This window comes from Lepus europaeus, chromosome 9 (genome assembly GCF_033115175.1).
Source record: "Lepus europaeus isolate LE1 chromosome 9, mLepTim1.pri, whole genome shotgun sequence".
NCBI lineage: Eukaryota > Metazoa > Chordata > Mammalia > Lagomorpha > Leporidae > Lepus > Lepus europaeus.
Window position 1 is genome coordinate 9,500,842 of NC_084835.1, and position 21,427 is coordinate 9,522,268.

At 42.5% G+C, this 21,427-nt stretch overlaps 1 protein-coding gene across 7 annotated transcripts in view; it reads left to right on the forward strand.

Moving 5' to 3' along the window:
* The window catches only part of PPARG (peroxisome proliferator activated receptor gamma), a 136,452-nt gene that overhangs the window by 83,649 nt on the left and 31,376 nt on the right, over window positions 1-21,427 (forward strand). For 6 of the 7 annotated variants that reach the window (XM_062200463.1, XM_062200466.1, XM_062200462.1 and 3 more), the window contains 3 exons: window positions 7,825-8,052; window positions 9,747-9,916; window positions 16,564-16,702. In XM_062200463.1, the coding sequence (XP_062056447.1) occupies window positions 7,833-8,052; window positions 9,747-9,916; window positions 16,564-16,702 (529 nt within the window). In that variant the 5' untranslated portion in view covers window positions 7,825-7,832. Of the gene's footprint in view, window positions 1-7,824; window positions 8,053-9,746; window positions 9,917-16,563; window positions 16,703-21,427 lie in introns of those variants that run through there. The other variant, XM_062200468.1, reaches the window with a different exon arrangement.

A 21,427-nucleotide genomic window follows, 5' to 3' on the forward strand; every position in this document is an offset into this window, starting at 1 on the left:
CAGGAGCCAAGAGCTTCATCTCGGTCTCCCCCTGTGATGCCGGGGCTCAAGCACTTGGGCCATCTTCCACTGCTCTCTCAGGTGTGTTAGGGAGCTGGATTGGCAGTGGAGCAGCCAGGGTCAAACTGGTGCCCATTTGGGATGCTGGTGTTGCAGGTGAAAGCTGGACCTGCTGCACCACAGTGCCAGCCCCAGTTCCTCATCTGTAAAGGGAATTGTGTTTCTACTCACAGGGCTATGGTGGGGGTTAAATGAGACAAAGACTTAGGGTTCTAGGGGCTGGCGTTGTAGGTTCATCCTCTGCCTGCAGTGCCGGCATCCCATATGGGCACCAGTTCTAGTCCCAGCTGCTCCTCTTCCAATCCAGCTCTCTGCTATGGGAAAGCAGTAGAACATGGCCCAAGTGCTTGGACCCCTGCAACCACATGGGAAACCCAGAAGAAGCTCCTGGCTTCTGGCTTTGGATCAGTCCAGCTCTATCAGCTGTGGCCATTTGGGAGGTGAACCAGTGGATGGAAGATCTTTCTCTCTTTGTCCCTCTCACTGTCTATAACAATATCTTTCAAATAAATAATAAATCTTTAAAAAAAGACTTGGCCAGCGCCGCAGCTCAATAGGCTAATCCTCCGCCTTGCGGTGCCGGCACACCGGGTTCTAGTCCCTGTCAGGGCGCCTGATTCTGTCCTGGTTGCCCCTCTTCCAGGCCAGCTCTCTGCTATGGCCCAGGAGGGCAGTGGAGGATGGCCCAAGTGCTTGAGCCCTGCACCCCATGGGAGACCAGGAGAAGCACCTGGCTGCTGCCTTCGGATCAGCACGGTGCGCCGGCCGCAGTGCGCCAGCCACGGCGGCCATTGGAGGGTGAACCAACGGCAAAGGAAGACCTTTCTCTCTGTCTCTCTCTCTCACTATCCACTCTGCCTGTCAAAAAATAAAAAATAAAATAAATTTAAAAAAGACTTAAGTTCTATTAATTTAACTAATTAAAGAGATAAAACATATTTCTGATAATCTAATAAAAGTTTCTATTTTCTCTTCATTAGATTAAGGTATCCTAGAATAAAAGGTAAACCATATTGTTCTATCATTCAATTTTATAATTTAGTGACTTTTCTGATCCTTTTCAATACTCCCAAGTAATGATACCTATCAGTTTAGAGAACTCAATTGCTTTTTTTGCAAGAAATTGGTTGTATTTTTCTTTGAAATACAATATACTGTGTGTATATATACTGTATGTATATACATATATGTGTGTTTCACAATATATAGTGAAAAGTCTTCTTGTTAACTGTATTGGGTTTTAAAGCCAACTTTGAAGGTCAAAGAAAAATGGCACAAATGCACGTCCTTGCACACGTCTGCCTAAAAACTTCAGCCTGCGTGAAACGTGGTAAAGGTTGTGAAACTGGTGGATACACCCTGAGGCAGCACAAGTCCGTGTCGCCCAGCTGGAGAGTTAAGACGCGTGCATATTCCTGAGAAGGGCTGTTGTTCATGCAAATATTTTGTTCATTTGTTCTTTCATGGGTAATTGCACGGAGTAACAAAAAACACCTACTCGACTTACAGCTTGGCAGAAACAGAAGCCTATGTTTTCTAGAGACAAAATGAGAACCAGGCTTCCTGGACTCACTTGCAGGTTAAAATGAAATAAAACTTAGAGGGACCGACCGTATGTCCTACTCACTGGGGTCCCTGCAATAATACTGTGTAGGTTAAGGTGTCCCAGGATAAAAGGAAGGGAAAAGGGGCGGGGTAGGGAAAACGGGTATTGGGCAGTGTGTTTTCATAGAGATAAAGAAGCAGCTATTTTTCTTTCTTACTTTGTCTTTTCCACTTAGAAACGTAAGACCTTGTAGGACCCTAATCATCTTCCTGTAAGCCACACAAGAGAAAGAAAAAACGGAGTACACATCGTTGAGCAGAATAGTAATAGCTTCTATTTTATTTATGATACTGGATCAGAATCTTCTGGGAGGAGCTTAAGTCTTAGCAAAACTAACCCATTGCGAAAGTATTGTTATTTTTCCATCATTCGCAGCAAAGTGAAAACTTGTACTCTTTATAAAACATGAACATTCGATCGACAGGCGTTAAGTAAACAAGAACCAGGCATAAGGACTGCAGGGAAAAGATGCTGCCCTTAGCGCCAGGCTAAACTCTAGCAGTGGAGATAGTGATCCAAATAGTTATATCAGAAATAAAGGAGAGGCACGAGGTGCTGAGGAGACAGGAGGAACTGAAAGTATTTTTAAATTGGGGCATTGGAGGAAGGTTTTGTCTTGAAAGTAGCTTTGGAGGCCTGCGAGTAGGGCCGTGTGTAAGGGGTGAGCAGAAGGGAGCTGTGTGCACAAGAGAGCAGATTGGGCGCAGCGGGCCTGTTTGATCAGGGCTGAGAAGCATGATATGCCCAGCTCCAGGTGGGAGTGAGGGCTTGGAAAACCAGCAGATACACTGAAAACATGAATTGGTGTTGTGGCTGCTTCCACTTTGTCTTGCTATAACGGAACACTTGAGACTGAGTAGTTATTATAGAGAATAGAGGTTTATTTTGGCTCATGGTAGCAGAGGTTGAGAGGGCCAAGGTCATCTGTTTGGCTGCTGGTGAGGCCCCCGCTTGCGCTACTTCAGCTCATGGTGGAAAGTGGAAGGGCAAGAGGGCACATGTAAGGGAGATAAGAGACGCTCATGACAGCTAACCCATCCTGCGATAACTGAGCTGTTCGGTGACAGCCAGCCTGTCCCGAGATAGCTACCCCTTTCTATGATACTCAGCCCGTTCCAGCAAGAAAAGTTTTAATCCGTTCTTGAAGGCTCTGTCCCTACAACCCAAACACCTGCTCTGAAGCCCACTTCTTAACACTGCTGCCCTGAGGAATGACGTTTCCAACACGTGAACTTCTGGAGGACACACTCAGACCATAGCAGGCTGTGTCACCGAGGGCCTTGAGTGCCAGGCTAAGACATGTTAATGCACTCTGTAAGTCCAGGCTTCTCCTGCCTCTCTGATAGTAGGCCCTTGATAGCAGAGGACAGTAAAGACAGCATTGCTAGGGAAAGGAGGGAGGGGGTGGTGAACAGGTGGGTCACAGGGGCTCTCCTGTGTGTTACTGTAATGGTGGGTGCATGACATTATGCATTTGTCAGAACCCACAGAACCGTACACACAGTAAACCTCAAACTATGGACTTTACTTAATTGTGTATCAGTAGTCATTCACCAGTTGGAACAAGAATGCCACACTACTCCAGGATGTTAATAATGGGGGGGGGGGGGGGACTATATGCATTGTGAAGAGGAGGTCAGGGAGAAAGGTGCAGGGTATATGAAAACTGCTTCCTGCAGAGTGGAAACCTAAAATTGCCCTTTAAAAAAAAAGACTACCATTAAAAAAAAAAAAAAAACAGAAATGAGTGTCTTTTGGTCATGAAATGTACTACAAGTATAATTTTTTTAGGTATTTCTTATCATATCTTAGAAACCACAGGAATTTCTCATTCTATTTCTTAGCACATAAATTGCTATTTTAACCTTAAAAAATTTCCCAAGGCTTCTCAATAAAATAAGTGACCCCAAGAGATATTATTCCTATATCGAGAGGCAAAACTGATAATGAGTCATTGAAGATGTATATGTAAAACAAACAAAAAAATTAAATGCATAAAACAATGAATGACCAGTTTTTCCTGCAATCTAGATATATTTGCATCCTTATTTTCACCTCCCAGTATTCATACAGAGACATATACACTACTTTTCACATTTATTTTGTATGCAGAAAACTTTGCAATAAGTATCATGAGAAATAGCCGGTAAACCCACCCCTCTGGATATTATGACCTAGGCTAATGAGTTGTCCTTTGAAAATAGTTTATACTAAGATGAATGGAAATGAAGCATTCTGAGAAGATGAGTAAATTAAATGAAGTGACCTGAGTTAGGAGGGTTGAGATGAATTTTGAAACAAAGGACGTGGTTCCGTGGGTGTTCTGTCATTAAGAGCACAATCTTTTTTCTAGATGTCATTGAGACCCAGTATGACCTTTCAGCTATCACCAATACACATTCCTCTTTCTGGTGTGTGATGTTTACACTGTAACACAGATAACTTAAGGTTGTTTGGGTACTTAGTTATGTAGATACTCAGACGAGTGAACCCAAATGGTGCCTAATGTGTCCCTTGGAACCACTGAAGCACATTCGCAGGACTGGTCTCCTTATTTGTATTTTCCAGGCACTTTGTTTTTCTTAGGAAGACCACAACTGAAATCTTTAATCTCATGCAAGTTAGTCTTTGAGAGCAAATTCCTTAGCTCTCTGCTTGCTGGGAATAAGCAAGAGGCCCATTCCCAGATACCAGAGGGGACTAGTCCTCCCTCCTCATGTTTTCCATCAGTGAGAGAATACAGAGAATAAATATAATGAAGGATTTCTGGGTCAGTATGGAGTTTGAATCTTCTGCTTCCTGGAGAGTGGACCGTAAGCACTTTACCTCTCCAGTCCTAGTTTACTTACCTTTTAAAAAGGTTTATTGAATGATTGATTGTGAAAGAGACAGTGAGATCTCCCATCTGCTGGTCACTCCCCAGAGTGACCAAGTCTCCCACTTGGTGGCAGGGGCCCAAACACATGGGCCACCTTCTGCTGCTTTTCCCAGGCCAGGAAAACAGGAAGCTGGGTTGGAAGTGGAGCCACCAGGTCACAAACTGGCACCCATGTGAAATGCTGACCTCACACGTGGCGGCTTTACATGCTGTGCCGCAGCGCTGGCCCCCCTAGTTTACTTACCTATCCAGTGGGGATAATATCAAAAACTACCTGGTATAAAAGATAGATGTGCCTAGTTCATGGGAGGTGCTCCAATCAGTACAAGTTTGTTTCTCTCCTTCCCTGTCCCTTCTGCTGAAATTTCACAGCCATCTCATTCAGCCATCAATTCATTTAGTATTTGGTAAATTCATATTCGGGGGATACTGTCAGATCCCAGTTCATTTCTTTGTCTCTGACATCAGCAATCCTGAGTCTACACAGCTGTGCGCTAGTGTTTTTGAGCAAAGAGTTAACATTTCAGATGCCTGGTTTGGTTTTGTTTCTTTTGGGTACTGCTGTGCATAGTGAACTGCTCGGGTAAACCAAGTCAGACAGGTGACCATCGCATAAAGGTGTAAAGTTCACGGACTCCACTGACTCAGATACTCACATTGAGTACCAGGGACCCAGACCAGGCAGGATTCTGTTTTACTGATTACGGCAACAAATCAGACTTAGAAAAACGCATGTGGCATGTGTCAACTTAGACAAGCTTGTTCTCTGGCCTTACAGTCCATGCATTTTCCACATGTCTTTCTTTTATGTTTTTTCTTGTTTAGTTTTGTTTTTGTTTGGGGAGTGATTTAAAATAAATACTGGGCTACCTTCTGATTTTGACATTCTCTCCATTAACATCAGAGATTCCCATGTGCATCTAACCTTTCTGTTCTCAATATGGTGAAGACCTTCTCCTCTTTTAAGAAAACCTGTGTCCATGGAAAAGATCAATATTAGAAGGAACTTTCAGAGTAAAAAAAATAATAATTTTAGTGTTACTTCAAGAACAAAGTTATTTTTAGAATGCAGTTTGAGAATAAAATCATTTACTTAAATTTAATTTACCAACTTTGTCCATCCTAAACAGAAAAATATTTAGAGTTTCTAATTTCAACAGAGTAAAATTGTCCTAGAACCCTATTCCCTTTAAAAACACTCATTACCAGATTATATCAAACTGCAAGGCTTCTGCACAGCAGAGGAAATAATTCTCAGAGTAAAGAGACAACCAACAGAATGGGAGCAAATATTTGCAAGTATATATCTGATAAGGGGTTCATTACCAAAGTACATGTTAAAAAAGAAAGACTCGGCCGGCGCCGTGGCTCAACAGGCTAATCCTCTGCCTTGCGGCGCCGGCTCTCTGGGTTCTAGTCCCGTTTGGGGCGCCGGATTCTATCCCAGTTGCCCCTCTTCCAGGCCAGCTCTCTGCTATGGCCCGGGAAGGCAGTGGAGGATGGCCCAAGTGCTTGGGCCCTGCACCCGCATGGGAGACCAGGAGAAGCACCTGGCTCCTGGCTTCGGATCAGCACGATGCGCTGGCCGCAGCGGCCATTGGAGGGTGAACCAATGGCAAAAAAGAAGACCTTTCTCTCTGTCTCTCTCTCTCACTATCCACTCTGCCTGTCAAAAAAAAAAAAAAAAAAAAAATGGGCAAAGGACCTGAATAGTTATTTCTCAAAAGAATACACACAAATGGCCAACAGATAAGTGAAAAGGTGTTCAACATCACTGTCATTAGGGAAATTCAAGTCAAAACCACAATGAGATAGGACACCTAGCACCCCTTACGATGGCTGCACTGAAAAACACAAGTGGTAACAAGTGTTAGGAAGGATGTGGAAAAGAGGTAACCCTTGTGCATTGTTGGTAGAAATGTAAATTGGTACAGCCCTTATGGAAACAGAATGAAGTCCTCAAAAAAATTAAAAATAATACTACCATATTATCCTGTAATCACATTTCTGGATGTATATACCCAAATGAAATGCCAAAGAGAAGTCTGCACTCCCTGTTCATTGCAGCATTATTTATAATAGCCAAGATATGAAATTAACCTAAGTCTCTGTAAACAGATAAATGTTAGAGTGTGTGTTATGTGTGTATATATATACATACGTATAATATATATATATATACATACATATATATCCTCAAGATACAAGGCAATTTCATTTGCAACAATTTAGGTGATCCTAGGTGACATTATGCTAAGGGAAATGAGGATCGTATGATCTCAATTACAAATGATATCTAAAAAAGTAAAACTCACAGGAGCAGACTGAGCAGGGGGCGGGACTGGGAGGAAGTGGAGGGACGTTGTGCAGTCTCAGTCCTGCAGGGTGAGTAAATTCTGGAGATCCAGTGTGCAACAAAGTGACTACAGTTAGTAATACTGCACTGTATGCTTGTAATGTGCCAAGAAGAGATCTTACATATCCTCACCACACCCTCCACAAATGTGAATTATGTTAATTAGCTTGATAGTGGTTGTCACTTCATAGTGAACATGTGTATCAGACCAACCCTCTGATACTCATTTTAATATGTACCCACGTTAAAACTCATGTTGGGGCCGGTGCTGTGGCATAGTGGGTAAAGCTGCCGCCTGCAGTGCCGGCATCCCACATGGGTGCCAGTTCAAGTCCTGGCTGCTCCAGAGGGGATTCCAGCCCTCAGCTATGGCCTGGGAAAGCAGTAGAAGATGGCCCACGTCCTTGGGCCCCTGTACCCATGTGGGAGACCTGGAAGAAGCTCCTGGCTCCTGGCTTCAGATTGGCACAGCTCTGACCCTTGTGGCCGTCTGGGGAATGAAACAGGACATGGAAGACCTCTCTCTCTGCTTCTGCATCTCTGTAACTCTGCGTTTCAAATAAATAAATACATCTTTTAAAAAAATCATATCATCCACTTCATATATGAACATTTTTGTCAATTATACCTCCATAAACCTGAGAAAATTAAGTTAAAAGCAATTATTAACAGACTTGATTAATGAGTATCCATCGTGAGAGCAGGCTCTTGGCAGACAATGTATAGGAATACAGTATTTGTATCTCTACAAGGTTTTCTACTGTGATGTCCAGGTCAGGGGCGACTTCCTTCCTGCAGTCAGACAGTCTGGAGAACAGTAAGCAGCTGGCAGTGGACGAGCTGACTTTATCACAGGCCCTTCCAGTTCCCTGTCTGCTCTGTTCTCTAAGACGTAACCGTACAACTATCCTTTCTCCATTGCAGAAGTCATCATGGTTGACACAGAGATGCCGTTTTGGCCCACCAACTTTGGGATCGGCTCCGTGGATCTCTCGGTGATGGATGACCACTCCCACTCCTTTGACATCAAGCCTTTCACCACCGTGGACTTCTCCAGCATCTCTGCCCCACACTATGAAGACCTTCCGTTCTCAAGAGCCGACCCCATGGTTGCGGATTATAAGTATGACCTGAAGCTCCAGGAGTACCCAAGTACGATGTTTGTTTCTCTTTTCTGACCGCTTAGACAAGATTTTAACTCATCTCTCAGTAACCCTGGAATTATTGGTCCACAGACTGGAGCTCTGTAGAGAAGGCATTTGCCATTCATTTGTTCACCCATCTACCCATGAAGTAATAGGGATCCAGAATACGCCAAGCAGGAAGGTGACAGTAGAAGTTCCGGATTAATCTTGCCTGTTTCCTCCCTCCTCACTTTCTTTCCTTTCTCCCTTCCTGGGAGCTGTGCTAGGGCGTTTACACTGCCAGATGTATCCCAGGCTAAGAGTCCAACAACCAAGCTTTGAATTCCTTTGGCCACTTGTGAGTTAATGAGTTCCAAGTTACCTTATATAACTTAACATCGCTAAATTATTATAATTAATTTTCTCCAATCTACAGTTTGAGAGGTTTACACTAAAACCTATTTTTCCGTGCAAATTTGTATTTTAACTTGATAGCCTATTGATAAGTCTTCATGCCATTAACTAAATTAGTATCAAAACCTCAATCTCAAGAAAAGCTAGAACTGAACTTTTTAAGATAAAATATGTTTCTGTGATGCCATTTCCTTGATTTTTATCTTCTTGTGGACTGATAAGCTGGTTTTTAAAAGCCACCACTAAGTAATTGGCAACCATTATTTGACAATAAGTAAGAACTTCCTGTACTTCTAGTTTTTTTTATAAATACTGTACTTGGTTATATATATCTGTGTGGTTTTCAGTTAGAGCCTAATATGGAAATTTAATAGGCTTGAGTGTAACCAGTAGAAGATAGTTGCTTACTTTCCACAGGTTCTCCCACTCTCTAGCAAAGATCATTTTACAAACCGCCTGTTTTGGGGCAGGCAGTGTGGTGGAGCAGAGTAACCACTGCTTAGAGCACCTGCATCCCATGTTGGGATCCAGTTCAAGACTTAACCACCCTGTTTCTGATCCAGAGTCCTCCTGATGCAGCCTGAGAGGCAGTAGATGATGGCTTGAGAGTGCTTGGACCCCTGCTGCCTACAAAGAGACTCAAACAGGAGTTGAAAGTGCCAGGCTCTTGGGTGCTGCCTGGCCCAACTCCAGCTGTCATTGCCATTTGGGGAGTAAACCAGCAAATGAAGGATCTCTCTCTCTCTCTCTTTCTCTCTCTCTCTTTCTCTGTTGCTCTGCCTTTCAAGAAGATAAATAAACACTAATGAACAAAAAAAACAAACCACCGCTTTGACACTACAGGGATGGTAGCACGGGCTCTTATTTTTCATGTCCCTCCAAGCTGGGCACCCCATGACCAGTAGTGTTCCTTCTGGATTTCTTTTGTAAAATAAATACTTAAAATGCATGATTTAACATTGTGATGAATGCCAGTACAGCACATTGCCTAGAAAAGTCTATTTCATAGTCTTAAATCCTCTCTCTGTCTGCAGAGCTGTAGTATTGCAGACTCCTAAGGGGTGGTACAACCACAAACTTAATTCCTTTTCCCATTTTATTTTTCCAGGTGAGGCTCAGAGATGTTGTGACTTGCCTGTGATTACAAAACATACTTTTTTCCCTGCCTTTAACTTCAGTGTTTTTCATGCCCCGTAGTGCCTCTATACTGCAGCAATAAAAATAAGGCCTGAAGAGTACTCTGGGAATTTACCCGGTTACCTTTTGTTTTTCATGCCATAATTACACTCACGTTTTTCAATTACACAGGTGCAATCAAAGTGGAACCTGCATCCCCACCCTATTATTCTGAAAAGACTCAGCTCTACAATAAGACTCACGAAGAGCCTTCCAACTCCCTCATGGCGATTGAATGTCGTGTCTGTGGCGATAAAGCTTCTGGCTTCCACTATGGAGTCCATGCTTGTGAAGGATGCAAGGTAAAAGGGAAAAAAATCTTAAAGAATTTGCTGAAAATCTACCTGGATAGAACCCGTTCTTCAAATGATAAAATATTTGAAAACCTAAGAAAACTTATAAAAGCAGTGGTGCTTTGCCCCCACATCTGTTTCCCCAGACGGGTCCTGGAGACACTGATCTCATTCAAGCTTTGCATCTTACAGATCTGTTTAAAAGTAACTGGTCTATGGCGTTACAGTGAAACAGGGGTGTTCAGCGCCAGGACCACATTTCCTGAGTCCTCTAGTGCTTTCCTCACTATACCAGAAAATGTTTTATATTTGTCATGTTTGACAGATTATTTACTATACTTGTATCATGTGATCTTTAGAGCAGTCCCATGAGGCTAAGTGTATTTATAACCACATTCCGGGTGTAGAAGTTACAAACTGGCAAGACTCGTGCTAGGTCATCGATTAGTAAGTGGTGGAGTTAGTTCTGGAGCGTGACCCTGTGTTGTGTGGATCGCTAACTAGTGCTCTGTCTTTCCTCCTTCCAGAGTTAGTGTGATAGGCAAAAACGCACAGCTGATTTACAAAGAAGATAGTGTTTCTCCTTACCTCCTGTCTTTGTGAAATAGGGTATTTTGAGAAATCCAGACATTCAGTGATGGGGCACACAATTATTAAGAAAATGCAGTAATTCACTCGTCACTTGATAAGCAGTCGTATAGAACAATTTTAATATATTCAGTAAATAAAATAGTATTTAATTTATTAGATACTCCAGGACACAGAATAAATTATTCACAAGTAGTCACCTTGTAAATGCCACCTCCGCTGAGCTTTATTCCTGTTCAGAAGAGAGATGCAGAGCGACAGGTAGAGCATCTGACTTCCTACCCAAATGATGAGCCAAAAAGCAAGCTGGTTGTTACTGCGTCCTCGCCGTGTGCAGCAGATGGTGGGCAAGGACTTCGGTGCATGCTGGTTTTTAGCCACATTCCGCCTAAGTTTCCTCCGTCTGTTGGTCTGAAGACAACCTAGTAGAGGGAAAAGAGAGAACGAGCAGTAGCTGTGCCACTTGGTCAGTAGCAGGCCAGTCATACACGCCCGCCTTCCGTCCCCTGGTATGTAAAACGGCCTAGTGTAGATGGGACTATCCAAGGTCCATTCATCTCTAAAGTCCAAATCTCAAAATGACTCCTTGAAATGCTCCTGACAGGAGATGCTGTCATTTAAAGCACGGAAATCTATCCAGTCTATGATGAAAAACAAACAGAAATACCTATGATCTTTTGTTAAAAAAATTATTTATTTATTTGAGAGGTAGAGTTACAGACAGTGAGAGGGGAGACAGAGAAAAAGGTCTTCCATCTACTGGTTCACTCCCCAAATGGCGACAACGGCCAGAGCTGTGCCGATCCAAAGCCAGGAGCTTTTTCTGGGTCTCCCAAGCAGGTGCGGGACCCCAAGCACTTGGGCCATCTTCTACTGCTTTCCCAGAACATAGCAGAGAGCTGGATCGGAAGAGGAGCAGCCCACATGGTGCTCCTGGCGAAGGATTAACCTACTGTGCCACAGCACCAGCACCTCCTATGATCTTTAATGAAGTCACTACAAGCAGTCACCTTATAAGTCATCTATTACGTTATCTTAATGAGTAGTAAGGGGGCTGGTGCTATGGCATAGAAAGTTAACACTATGCCTGCAGTGCCAGCGTCCCATGCGGGCGCCTGTTCAAGTCCTGTCTGCACCATTCCGATCCTGCTCCCTGCTAATGCACCTGGGAAAGCAGTGGAGGACAACCCAAGAGCTTGGGCCTCTGCACCCATGTGGGAGACTTGGAGGAGGCTCCTGGCTCCTGGCTCCTGGCTTGGGCCTGGCTTAGTCTTGGCTGTTGGCGGCCGTTTGGGGAGTGAACCAGCAAATGGAAGATATCTCTATCCCTCTTCCTCTCTCCTCTCCTCCCCTCCCCTCCCCTCTCCCCCTTCCCTCCCCTCCCCTCTCCTCTCTTCTCCTCTCCTTTTCTCTCTCTCTCTCTCTCTCTCTCTCTCTCTCTCCCCTTCTCTTTTTATCTCTCCTTTCAAATAAATAATAATTGTTTTTTTAAAAAAGAATGAGTAGTAAGAACATGTCACTTATCTGAGTTAGATTTATGTAACTTTGAGTGAGTAAACTGTTGCTAAATTCTGAATCACATTTATCTGAAGAAACCATTCAGTTTGGTCATACTGATGATTAACATTTATAAGTAAGTTAAAACTTTAGTATAATTAGTTAAGTTTCCATAAGTTGCTTGCCTTTATGTGCACTTAGAAATCTAGAACTTTTAAGCAGTAGGTGCACCATAATTCTTTTAGTCACATGTTTGTGTAGAGTTAGCATCAAGGCTGGTGATGTGGGACGCTGGATTCACCCACTGCGGCACCAGTATCCCACACAGGCGACGGTTCCAGTCCTGGCCTCTCCACTTCTGATCCAGCTGCCTGCTAGTGAGCCGCAGAAAGCAGCGGAGGCTATTTGAAGTGCTTGGGCCCCTGCACCCACATGAGAGACCCAGATGAGGCTCCTGGCTTTGGCCTGGCTCAGCCCTGGCTGTTCGGCCATTTGAGGAGTGAACCAGCAGATGGAAGATTCTCTCTCTCTCTCTCTCTCTCTCCTTCCCTGCATCTCTGCCTTCCAAATAAAGAAATAAGCCTTAAAAAGAATACCTACCATAAATTTTTTAAAAAGAGAAAACTAAGAGTATTGTAACGCACAGGAACTTACATGCCATTCAAAATGTGGATTACAGAATTCCTAGACTAAAATGCAAAGAAAGTTATGCTCACCTAGGAAGGGAAAATAACTATTACAGATTTAAAGATACTAACAGAACTGTAATGGAACAATATGATGTTGCTTCTCAAGACAGCAGTTCTCAAAGTATGGTCTGGGGGTCCCTTGGGGTCCCTAAGACTCTTTTAAGGTATCCATGAACAGGAAACTCACCTTTTCCACTTGATCTCTCTGCAATGTATGTGGAATGTTCTAGAAGCTCCATGATGTGGCCCATTGACAAAGTTCTGGTGGGTAATGAGAGATTTGCTCATATATTGTTCTACGTAAAAATTTCTCCATTTCATTTCTATTGTGATAAATATCAGAAGACATAGTCCACATAAACAGAAGCCCTTTAATAATTTTTAGGAGAGTAAAGGGGTCCTGAAACCAAAAAGTTTGAGAACCACTGACTATAAGACGTTGAGGCTGAAGCAATACAGTTGTTCACTCTTTGCTAGTTAGGAGCTACACAAAATTGCCGCCACACTCAGTACAGCTACATGAGACCAGCGATTGTCACTATTCAAGAATGTCTCCTTAGCTTATCAGCACTGCTCGTGGAAGCCAGGCGTGCTTGATTCCTCTGCAAATACCTTCTGAAAGATGCTCTGGCCATTTAGCACTTGCCACTTCAGTAGAATATGGATACGCCTATAATTAAAATATAATGGATCACAAAACTAGATTAATTGGTGGACTAAAAAGAATAGTTACATTGCATGAAATAGCTAATGGCAAGTCTTGAATGTTCACATAGTGCCCATGGAAGGGGTTTGTATAAGTAACTTGCTAAATTTTGATCAGATAGGCATGAACATACTGGGTTTGGATTAAAGCGAAATGGTGACAGATTCTTGACTTCTGTAAACTAAAACCTTTTACTACTGAAAGTTATATATATATAGATATACATGTAAATATATAAATATTATAAATATATATACTTCGGAGTTTTCAAAAGTTTTTATTGCTTACAATCCTAGGTCTCATCATATTTTTATATCTCTAGTGAAAGGTCATTTAAAACCGTAGACTTACCTGAAGGTAGAAGTAAGTGCGGGCTGCCATACAATACAATGGCATCCACTTCTGTGCTGCTGTGTAGGAGCCTTCCTGGGGAAGACTATTTAGCACACACCACCTGCATATTGACTGAGCTATGGGGTTGTACCACTGTGTGGGAGAGCTGAATGCAGGCCTAACACAGGGCCTTTAATCTCACTGTACTAGTCTGTCTCATTGCACCTGCAGTGTAGTTCAAATTAAAGCATTGAAGAAGGGGCCAGCGCCGTGGCTCACTTGGTTAATCCTCTGCCTGCGGCACCGGCATCCCATATGGGTGCCAGGTTCTAATCCTGGTTGCTCCTCTTCCAGTCCAGCTCTCTGCTGAGGTCCGGGAAGGCAGTGGAGGATGGCCCAAGTGCTTGGACCCCGCACCCGCATGGGAGACCAGGAAGAAGCACCTGGCTCCTGGCTTAGGATCGGTGCAGCACCGTGCCGGCCATAGTGGCCATTTGGGCGGTGAACCAATGGAAGGAAGACCTTTCTTTCTCTCTCTCTCACTGTCTAACTCTATTTTTCAAGTAAATTAAAAAAAAAAAATAAGTGTTCTCTTCAAAAAAAAAAAATTGAAGGAGAAATTGGAGAAAATGTTTAGATAAAGCAAAGCAAAACAAAGCCTTTGAGATAAACTCCTTCTCACAGACAAATATGAAGACCATAAAATAAGTAGAGATGCAAAATAGTTTTTTGAAGTGGTGAGTGATGTGTCTGCACACGGATTCACAGACTTCAAGATAATCAGGAGATCGGTTGTGGACGGGGCGCACTCTTTCATGGACTCTGAGTACCAGAGAAGGGTGTTGTTAAGGAATGTTTTAAAATCAGTAATAAGAAACTTTGGAAAGGCAAATTTTATTCTTCAAATCAATAAATTTTCAGAAAAACATTCAGTAATACCCTTACATCACTAAGCATCACTAAATTTCCTGAAAGAGTCAAATGAGAAGAAGATAATTGGTTAGTGTAAAAAAAAAAAAAAAGTTGGGGCCTGTGCTGTGGTGCAGTGGGTTAAAGCCCTGATCTGAAGAGCTGGCATCCCAATAAAAAAAAAAAAAAAAAAGGTAAGTTCCAAGTTGCTGGAGTCTGTATATATTTTTGGTTGAAGAATTTGTGTACTATATGGTATGTAAATAATATTCAGAATGATTATTTCTTTACCATCATGAAATCCTTAATCATCACAAAAAGGATATGATTTGTGTTTGAAAGCCATTGTATAAATCATGCCAGAAATGTGTATAATAAGAGTTAAATTTAAATGCCATAACTGTTATCAAAAAAGCCTTCCTGTAGAACCATGACAGATAACTGAGTACTCTAGAACTCATCCGCTTGTCAGCTGACCAAGCAGCATTTCCACCAACTCTACCAGATGGACAAGATGAAAATCAGAAAGCAAATCATGGAATAGCATAAAATTTGTATGATTACAAGGGTAAAAATCAAAATCTCTCACCACCATTTATCAGTGACAACAGTCCTATATTTAGGTTTTCCCACAAAAACGTGTTAGTAGAAATCTATCTTTTAATATATAGCATTTAAGATAGAAATCTGGAAAAAGTCAAAATGCATGTTAGTGCCAGAACCAATACTAATTCAGTGCTTTTTGTACCTAATGGAGCCAGACAAATTTGAAAGAATTAAGAATTGAGTTACATGATAATGAATATAATAAAAATGAATAGAAATACAATGAACCCAAAAAATGGTATTGGAAGATGTTTTTGATTAGGATTTTTCTCAATGCCTTCCAAAATATAGTGGAATATTTGATTATCCTCAAGTTGACATATTTATTATTTTGAGATAGCAGATTTTCTGGGGATTGATTTCTTTATTTACTTCTCTCTCTCATTGTTTTCTGTTATCTTTCTATCTGTAGGTTACAATGATTATGGGGCACCCTTTCAACTGTGTAAATAAACGAAACAAATTCAGCAGGAAATTATGCAACACAGAGAATTCCAAAAAATTATCCACATGTGGATTTGTATTGGCCCTGATCATATTTTAGAATGAAATGATTATAAATTTGCCAAACTGCTTAGCACAGTTATAGAGAGGAGGGCTTGCTGTTGGAACGGTTCGCAGAGAGACTGAACTGATTACATGGTGTTTTATTCGCATTACATTAAACCCAGAGCGCTTCTTAGAGCATGCTGAAAACCAAAGGCAGAGCCAAGATACACTGGATGACATCAGTTAGATGTGGTCAGTGTCTGCGCGCTAACAAAGAACGCTGGAGATCCTCTTGTTTTTTATTTTATAGCAAAGAAAGTTAAGTTCTAGAAAGTCTTGAAAGACTTGTGTGAAGTCACCAGTGACCGAACTGTGTCAAGAACCCACGTGGGGTGGGAGCTGTGGTGAAGCAGGTTCTTTCTCTACTTTGGATGCCCACAACCCATATCGGCGAGCTGGTTCCCATCCTGGCTTCTCTGCTTCGGATCCAGCTTCCTGCTGATGTGCCTGGGAAGGCAGTGAATGTTGGCTCAAGAGCTTGGATCCCTGCCACCCATATGGGGACTTGGATGGCGTTCCAGGCTCCTGGCTTCAGCCTGGCTCAGCCCTGGCTATTAAGGACATTTAGGGAGTGAACAGTAGATGGAATACCTCTCTGTCTGTATCTCTCCTTCTCTCTGTCAATCTGCATTTCATATAAATAAATCTTAAAAAAAAAAAAAAGGAAAGGAACTCACTTTTTCATGTGCCTGGGGCCAGTGTGCCTTTGTCTATAGGTTGCTGTTTCCATGTGTCACAAAGATGTAAAATGTACTCCTTTTTTTCCATATCTCTTGCAGGGTTTCTTCCGAAGGACCATCAGATTGAAGCTCATTTATGACAGGTGTGATCTTAACTGTCGAATCCACAAAAAAAGTAGGAATAAATGTCAGTACTGTCGGTTTCAGAAATGCCTTGCCGTGGGGATGTCTCATAACGGTGAGTGGCCACTTGTCACCATGTACCTACCTAGCCTCGTTACAGCGGCCAGAGCAGTGGAGCACTGGAGCCACTGCTGAGCATGTGCACGGTTTTCTACAGAGTGCCACATTTCACAATATCAGGTGCCAATAAAACTTTTCTCACTTAGCTCAGTGTTTCTAAACCAAGTCTTTAGTACGAAATCTTTTTCTCTGGGATTGGGCATCTACTGGGATGGAAGAAGAGACTTAAGCATCTGAGGGATGATAGAAAAAACTGTAGTGTTTTAAAACAAATACAATTATAATTATGGTTTTATGTTGATGTAATAGCATTAAAAACAGAATTATACTTATGTAAATTGGTGGTTTCTACCTTATATATAGGAAAAATCCTGAAGTGCTCTGTGGTTTTTTTTTCTTCACTATGCCAAGATCAGTATAGCACTATCTTTGACTTTATACAGATTTGTTGAAAGGATAAAGCACATATTGTAAAGTTCCATAAAATGCTTAGAAACGCAACAGGAAAGCTTTCTGCTTTTTAAGCCTCTACCTAAAAATCAAGCTTAGGGATTTGGGTGTCAACTTGAGAAATAAAGTAGAAGACCTGAGAACACTTGTGTTTTCAGGAACTGTAGAACCAGCACAGTAAAATCGTGGAAGATAGGCCTCTTGTTTGAAGAAATGATTCTTTGTCACTATTTGGTTATGATAATTGACTGGACCACAAAAAAAAATATTTAGCTGTAGCTGAATAGTATTACATTCATCAAGTATTACTTCTTTCAAAAATCATTATGGGCTCAAGAAATAAAAATACCAGAATGATCAAAATAATCTACTGAACTTCATTTCATTTGAAATGTGACCTTTAAGAAGATGTATGTAAGTATTTATTTATTTGAAAGGCAGAGACACACATACACAGAGAGAGAGAGAGAGAGAGAGCCCTTCCATCCACTGGTTCACTGCCCCAGTGGCTACAGTTGCCAGGGTTGGGCCAGACTGAAGCCAGGAGCCAGGGGTTTCTTCCGGGTCTCCCACATGGGTGCAGGGGCCCAAGCACTTGGGCCATCTTCCACTACCTTCCCAGGTGCATTACCAGGGAGCTGGGTTGGAAGTGGAGCAGCTGGGACTTGAGTCGGCGCCCATATGGGATGCCGATACTGCAGGCAGAGGCTTAAGCTCCTATGCCACATTGCTGGCCCCAAGAAGATAACCTTTTAAGTCAGTTTTTTATCTGTATAGATTCTAAAGCATCTGAGAAAAGAAAATTTTTGTTCTATCACGCAAGCGTGTGATTTTCACAGTGGATATTATCAAGATATTTGAGAATTGCAAGCTGACGGATACCTAACCCTTTAAAAGTAGCTTGCAAAGTTGTGTTTATATCACTGATGTGAGTCCGTTCCTTTAAAGGCAAGAGTTTTGCCTAGGGCCGTCAACGTCAGTGGACCTGATGGGGGTTTCGTCCAGCGTTCCTGAACAACTTGCCTACCTCTGTTGTGCAGCCACGGACAGTTGCAGTCCTTGATTGCAGAATGGTCTGCTGGTTTAACTCCATCAGTTTCCTTTTTATTTCAGATCTCATAAAACATAAGGAAAAGTTTTCAAGTCAAGGGTTGTATTTTAGGTGATGCAATCACGTTGCAATAACCTTATTTCATCTTCATGAAGAAATCATTGACTTTGAGGTCATTATCGCCAAGACAGCCTAGGAAGCATGCCAATTCTGCTTTTAACACTATTTATTTTTTGCCTGTTAAAAGTATTGTCAGTTCACACATTCAAGTAAAATATAATTCCTGTTACTTTGAGGCGCTGCACATTTGCATAAAATGTGTTTCCTGTTGTCTATTGCTTATGGTCAAATATTAAATATATGCATCTCCACATATGTAGTACATGGACAGCATAATTTGCTCCTCCCAGGAAAGTCAAAGAAAGCTATCATAAACTTGATGATCAGATTATCTTTTGACTTCATATAACAATGACTTATTGTCTTCAGAGAGGATGCAATCCTGAGAAGGAGTGTTCTGGTAATTCTTGCAAAGGCAAGAAAACAATAGGAATTAAATGTCATGACATCAGAGGCATACGCAGCTCAGCACTTAACAAATTGCAGAGTTGACTGAGAAAATCCCTTCTCAGAGGTTGTTGTGGAAATGTGCTTGTAGCACAGAACACGTCCATATGATCTGTACACAAGACAGGAAGCTCAACAAGCAGGTTTTGATTAGTTTTGCCTGTTATCTTGATGAGGAAAACATATCTAAATACAGGTTTTCTAGGAGGTTATAGTCACTAGTTAGAATTCACTGCTTTGGGCAGTTAGGCCAACAGTAATGAGGTTTCCATTCATACACAGTGCTTTTTAAGTCCTCAAAAAATGCTTCTAGTGTTAATACAAAATCAGCCACCCAGCTTTTTTTTTTTTTTTTTTTTTTTTTTTTTTTTAAGCAGAGAGACAGAGACAGACAAAGAGAGATCTTCACAGGCCAGTGTTGTGGGTTAAGCTGCCCCCTGGGACACTGACATCCCATATGGGTGCTGACTGCTCCACTTCCAATCCAGCTCCCTGCTAGTGCACCTGGAAAGCAGCAGAAGATGGCCCAAGTGCATGACTCCCTGCCACCTATCCAGATGAAGCTCCTGGCTCCTGGCTTTGGCCTGGCCATTGCAGCCATTTGAGGAATGAACCAGCAGATAGATAGATAGATAGATAGATAGATAGACCTCTCCCTCCCTCTCCCTCCCTCCCTCCTTTCCTTTCCTCTCTCTCTCTCTCTCCGTAATTCTTTCAAATAAATAAATCTTTAAAAAAATTTCTTCCAAATTCTTACAGCAGCCCAGGCTGGGCCAGGCCAGGCCACAGCTACAAGCCAGAAGCTGAATCCAGTTTCCTATGGGTCAGGGACCCAAATACTTGAGCCATCACCTGCTGCCTCCCAGGGTGGCATATTATTAGGAAGCCGGAAACAAGCATAGAGCTGGGACTGGAACCCAGGCACTCTAATAGGGGATGCAAGTGTCCCATCTTAACCACTGTACCAAAAGCCTGTCTCCAATCAGCTGTTTTCAGTGTGGACAAGAAGGAACGAACGTTGCCTAAGTAAATCAACTGCACTGTGTGTTACTTTAATCTCTGTTCTTGGTCCCTATTTAGTTCATTCCGTGTATTTAGCTTCTCCCTTGGCCCAGCACTCATAGATCTGAAGCAGGTTTCTATAACCTTCGAGAACCCTGCTGTGCACTGTTCTGGAAAGCCACTGACATCAGAGACCACTGAATCCTCTCAACCTTGAAAATTCTGTATCCTCCCTAATCAAACCACCGGACTCTGAAGTTTTCACTTTTCCACTAACTATTCTGTATCTTATAAACAGCATTGCAGTCTTCCCAGGTGGGTAAGCATCAGATGCTCTGGCCAGTTCATCCACAATTTAAGGCTGTTAGTTTGATGGATGGTTGTGTCGCAGGCCCAGCCTGTAAATCCACAGCAGCGTGGGCTTTCCGAGAGGCGTGGGTGGTTGAGCAGGCTGTGTGTGCTGAAAACTCTTCTGATGTGTCTTTGGTCTTGACTGCACCAGAAGTCTTGGAATGTGATTTCAGGATCCTTCCAGTTGGAAACACAGTTAATTCTCAAATATCTGTTTTCAGCATTGAGTGAAAAAGCACTCTAGTGCTGGGTTGATTGATGTGCTTTGGAAATGTGTTTTTTGTTTTTCTGTAAGAAATCAAGAAAACACTCAGTCCAGTTATTTGGGCCATTTAATATAATCCACCATTTCTAGGCTATGGTCTGACTGGTTACTCAGAAGTCTTCCTGAGCCCCCCCCAAGAACAGTCCGTGCCCCATCTAGATGGCACCATCAGGAGGAAGCTCAAAGGCAGAGTCAAACAGAAACAGAGACCCACTTCCTAGGCTGCCCAGGGAGTGTGCCACGTACTCATCGTTGTGTCAGCCGCTGCTGGCCAGGGAAGCTGTATCTGGAGAATCTTGATGAGACCACTATCGTGTAGCTCCGTCCATCATTCAAACGAATGCTTACCCACTTTTTTTGTGTTTTTCTGAGTAGTAGTTTTTGCTTAAAAATCCTGCTGTCAGGTCCTTGATTTTTTAAATGTCCTCTATTTTTGATTGAATAATTTGGTTAGTAAGAAGTTTGGTGAATATTTCATCTTTAGAACTGTTTTTCGGCCAGTGCTGTGGCTTAACAGGGTAATCCTCTGCCTTGCGGCGCCGGCACACCAGGTTCTAGTCCCGGTTGGGGCGCCGGATTCTGTCCCGGTTGCTCCTCTTCCAGTCCAGCTCTCTGCTATGGCCCGGGAGTGCAGTGGAGGATGGCCCAAGTGCTTGGGCCCTGCACCCGCATGGGAGACCAGGAGAAGCACCTGGCTCCTGGCTTCGGATCAGCGCGATGCGCCGGCCGCGGCAGCCATTGGAGGGTGAACCAACGGCAAAAGGAAGACCTTTCTCTCTGTCTCTCTCTCTCACTGTCCACTCTGCCTGTCAAAAAAAAAAAAAAAAAAAAAAAAGCAACCTGTTTTTCATATGAACTAAATAAAAAAGTTAAAATGTGTTTTTAAAAAGAGTCTAAAGTAGAAAATTGTCTGTTACTTATGAGTCATTCAGTTAGGTTTTTCCCTATAACACTGAGATTTGATAAAATTTTATCTTTCAGAAATATGAAAATTAGTGAAATCTTTGCTGATTAGGGTAGCCCATTTTCGACAA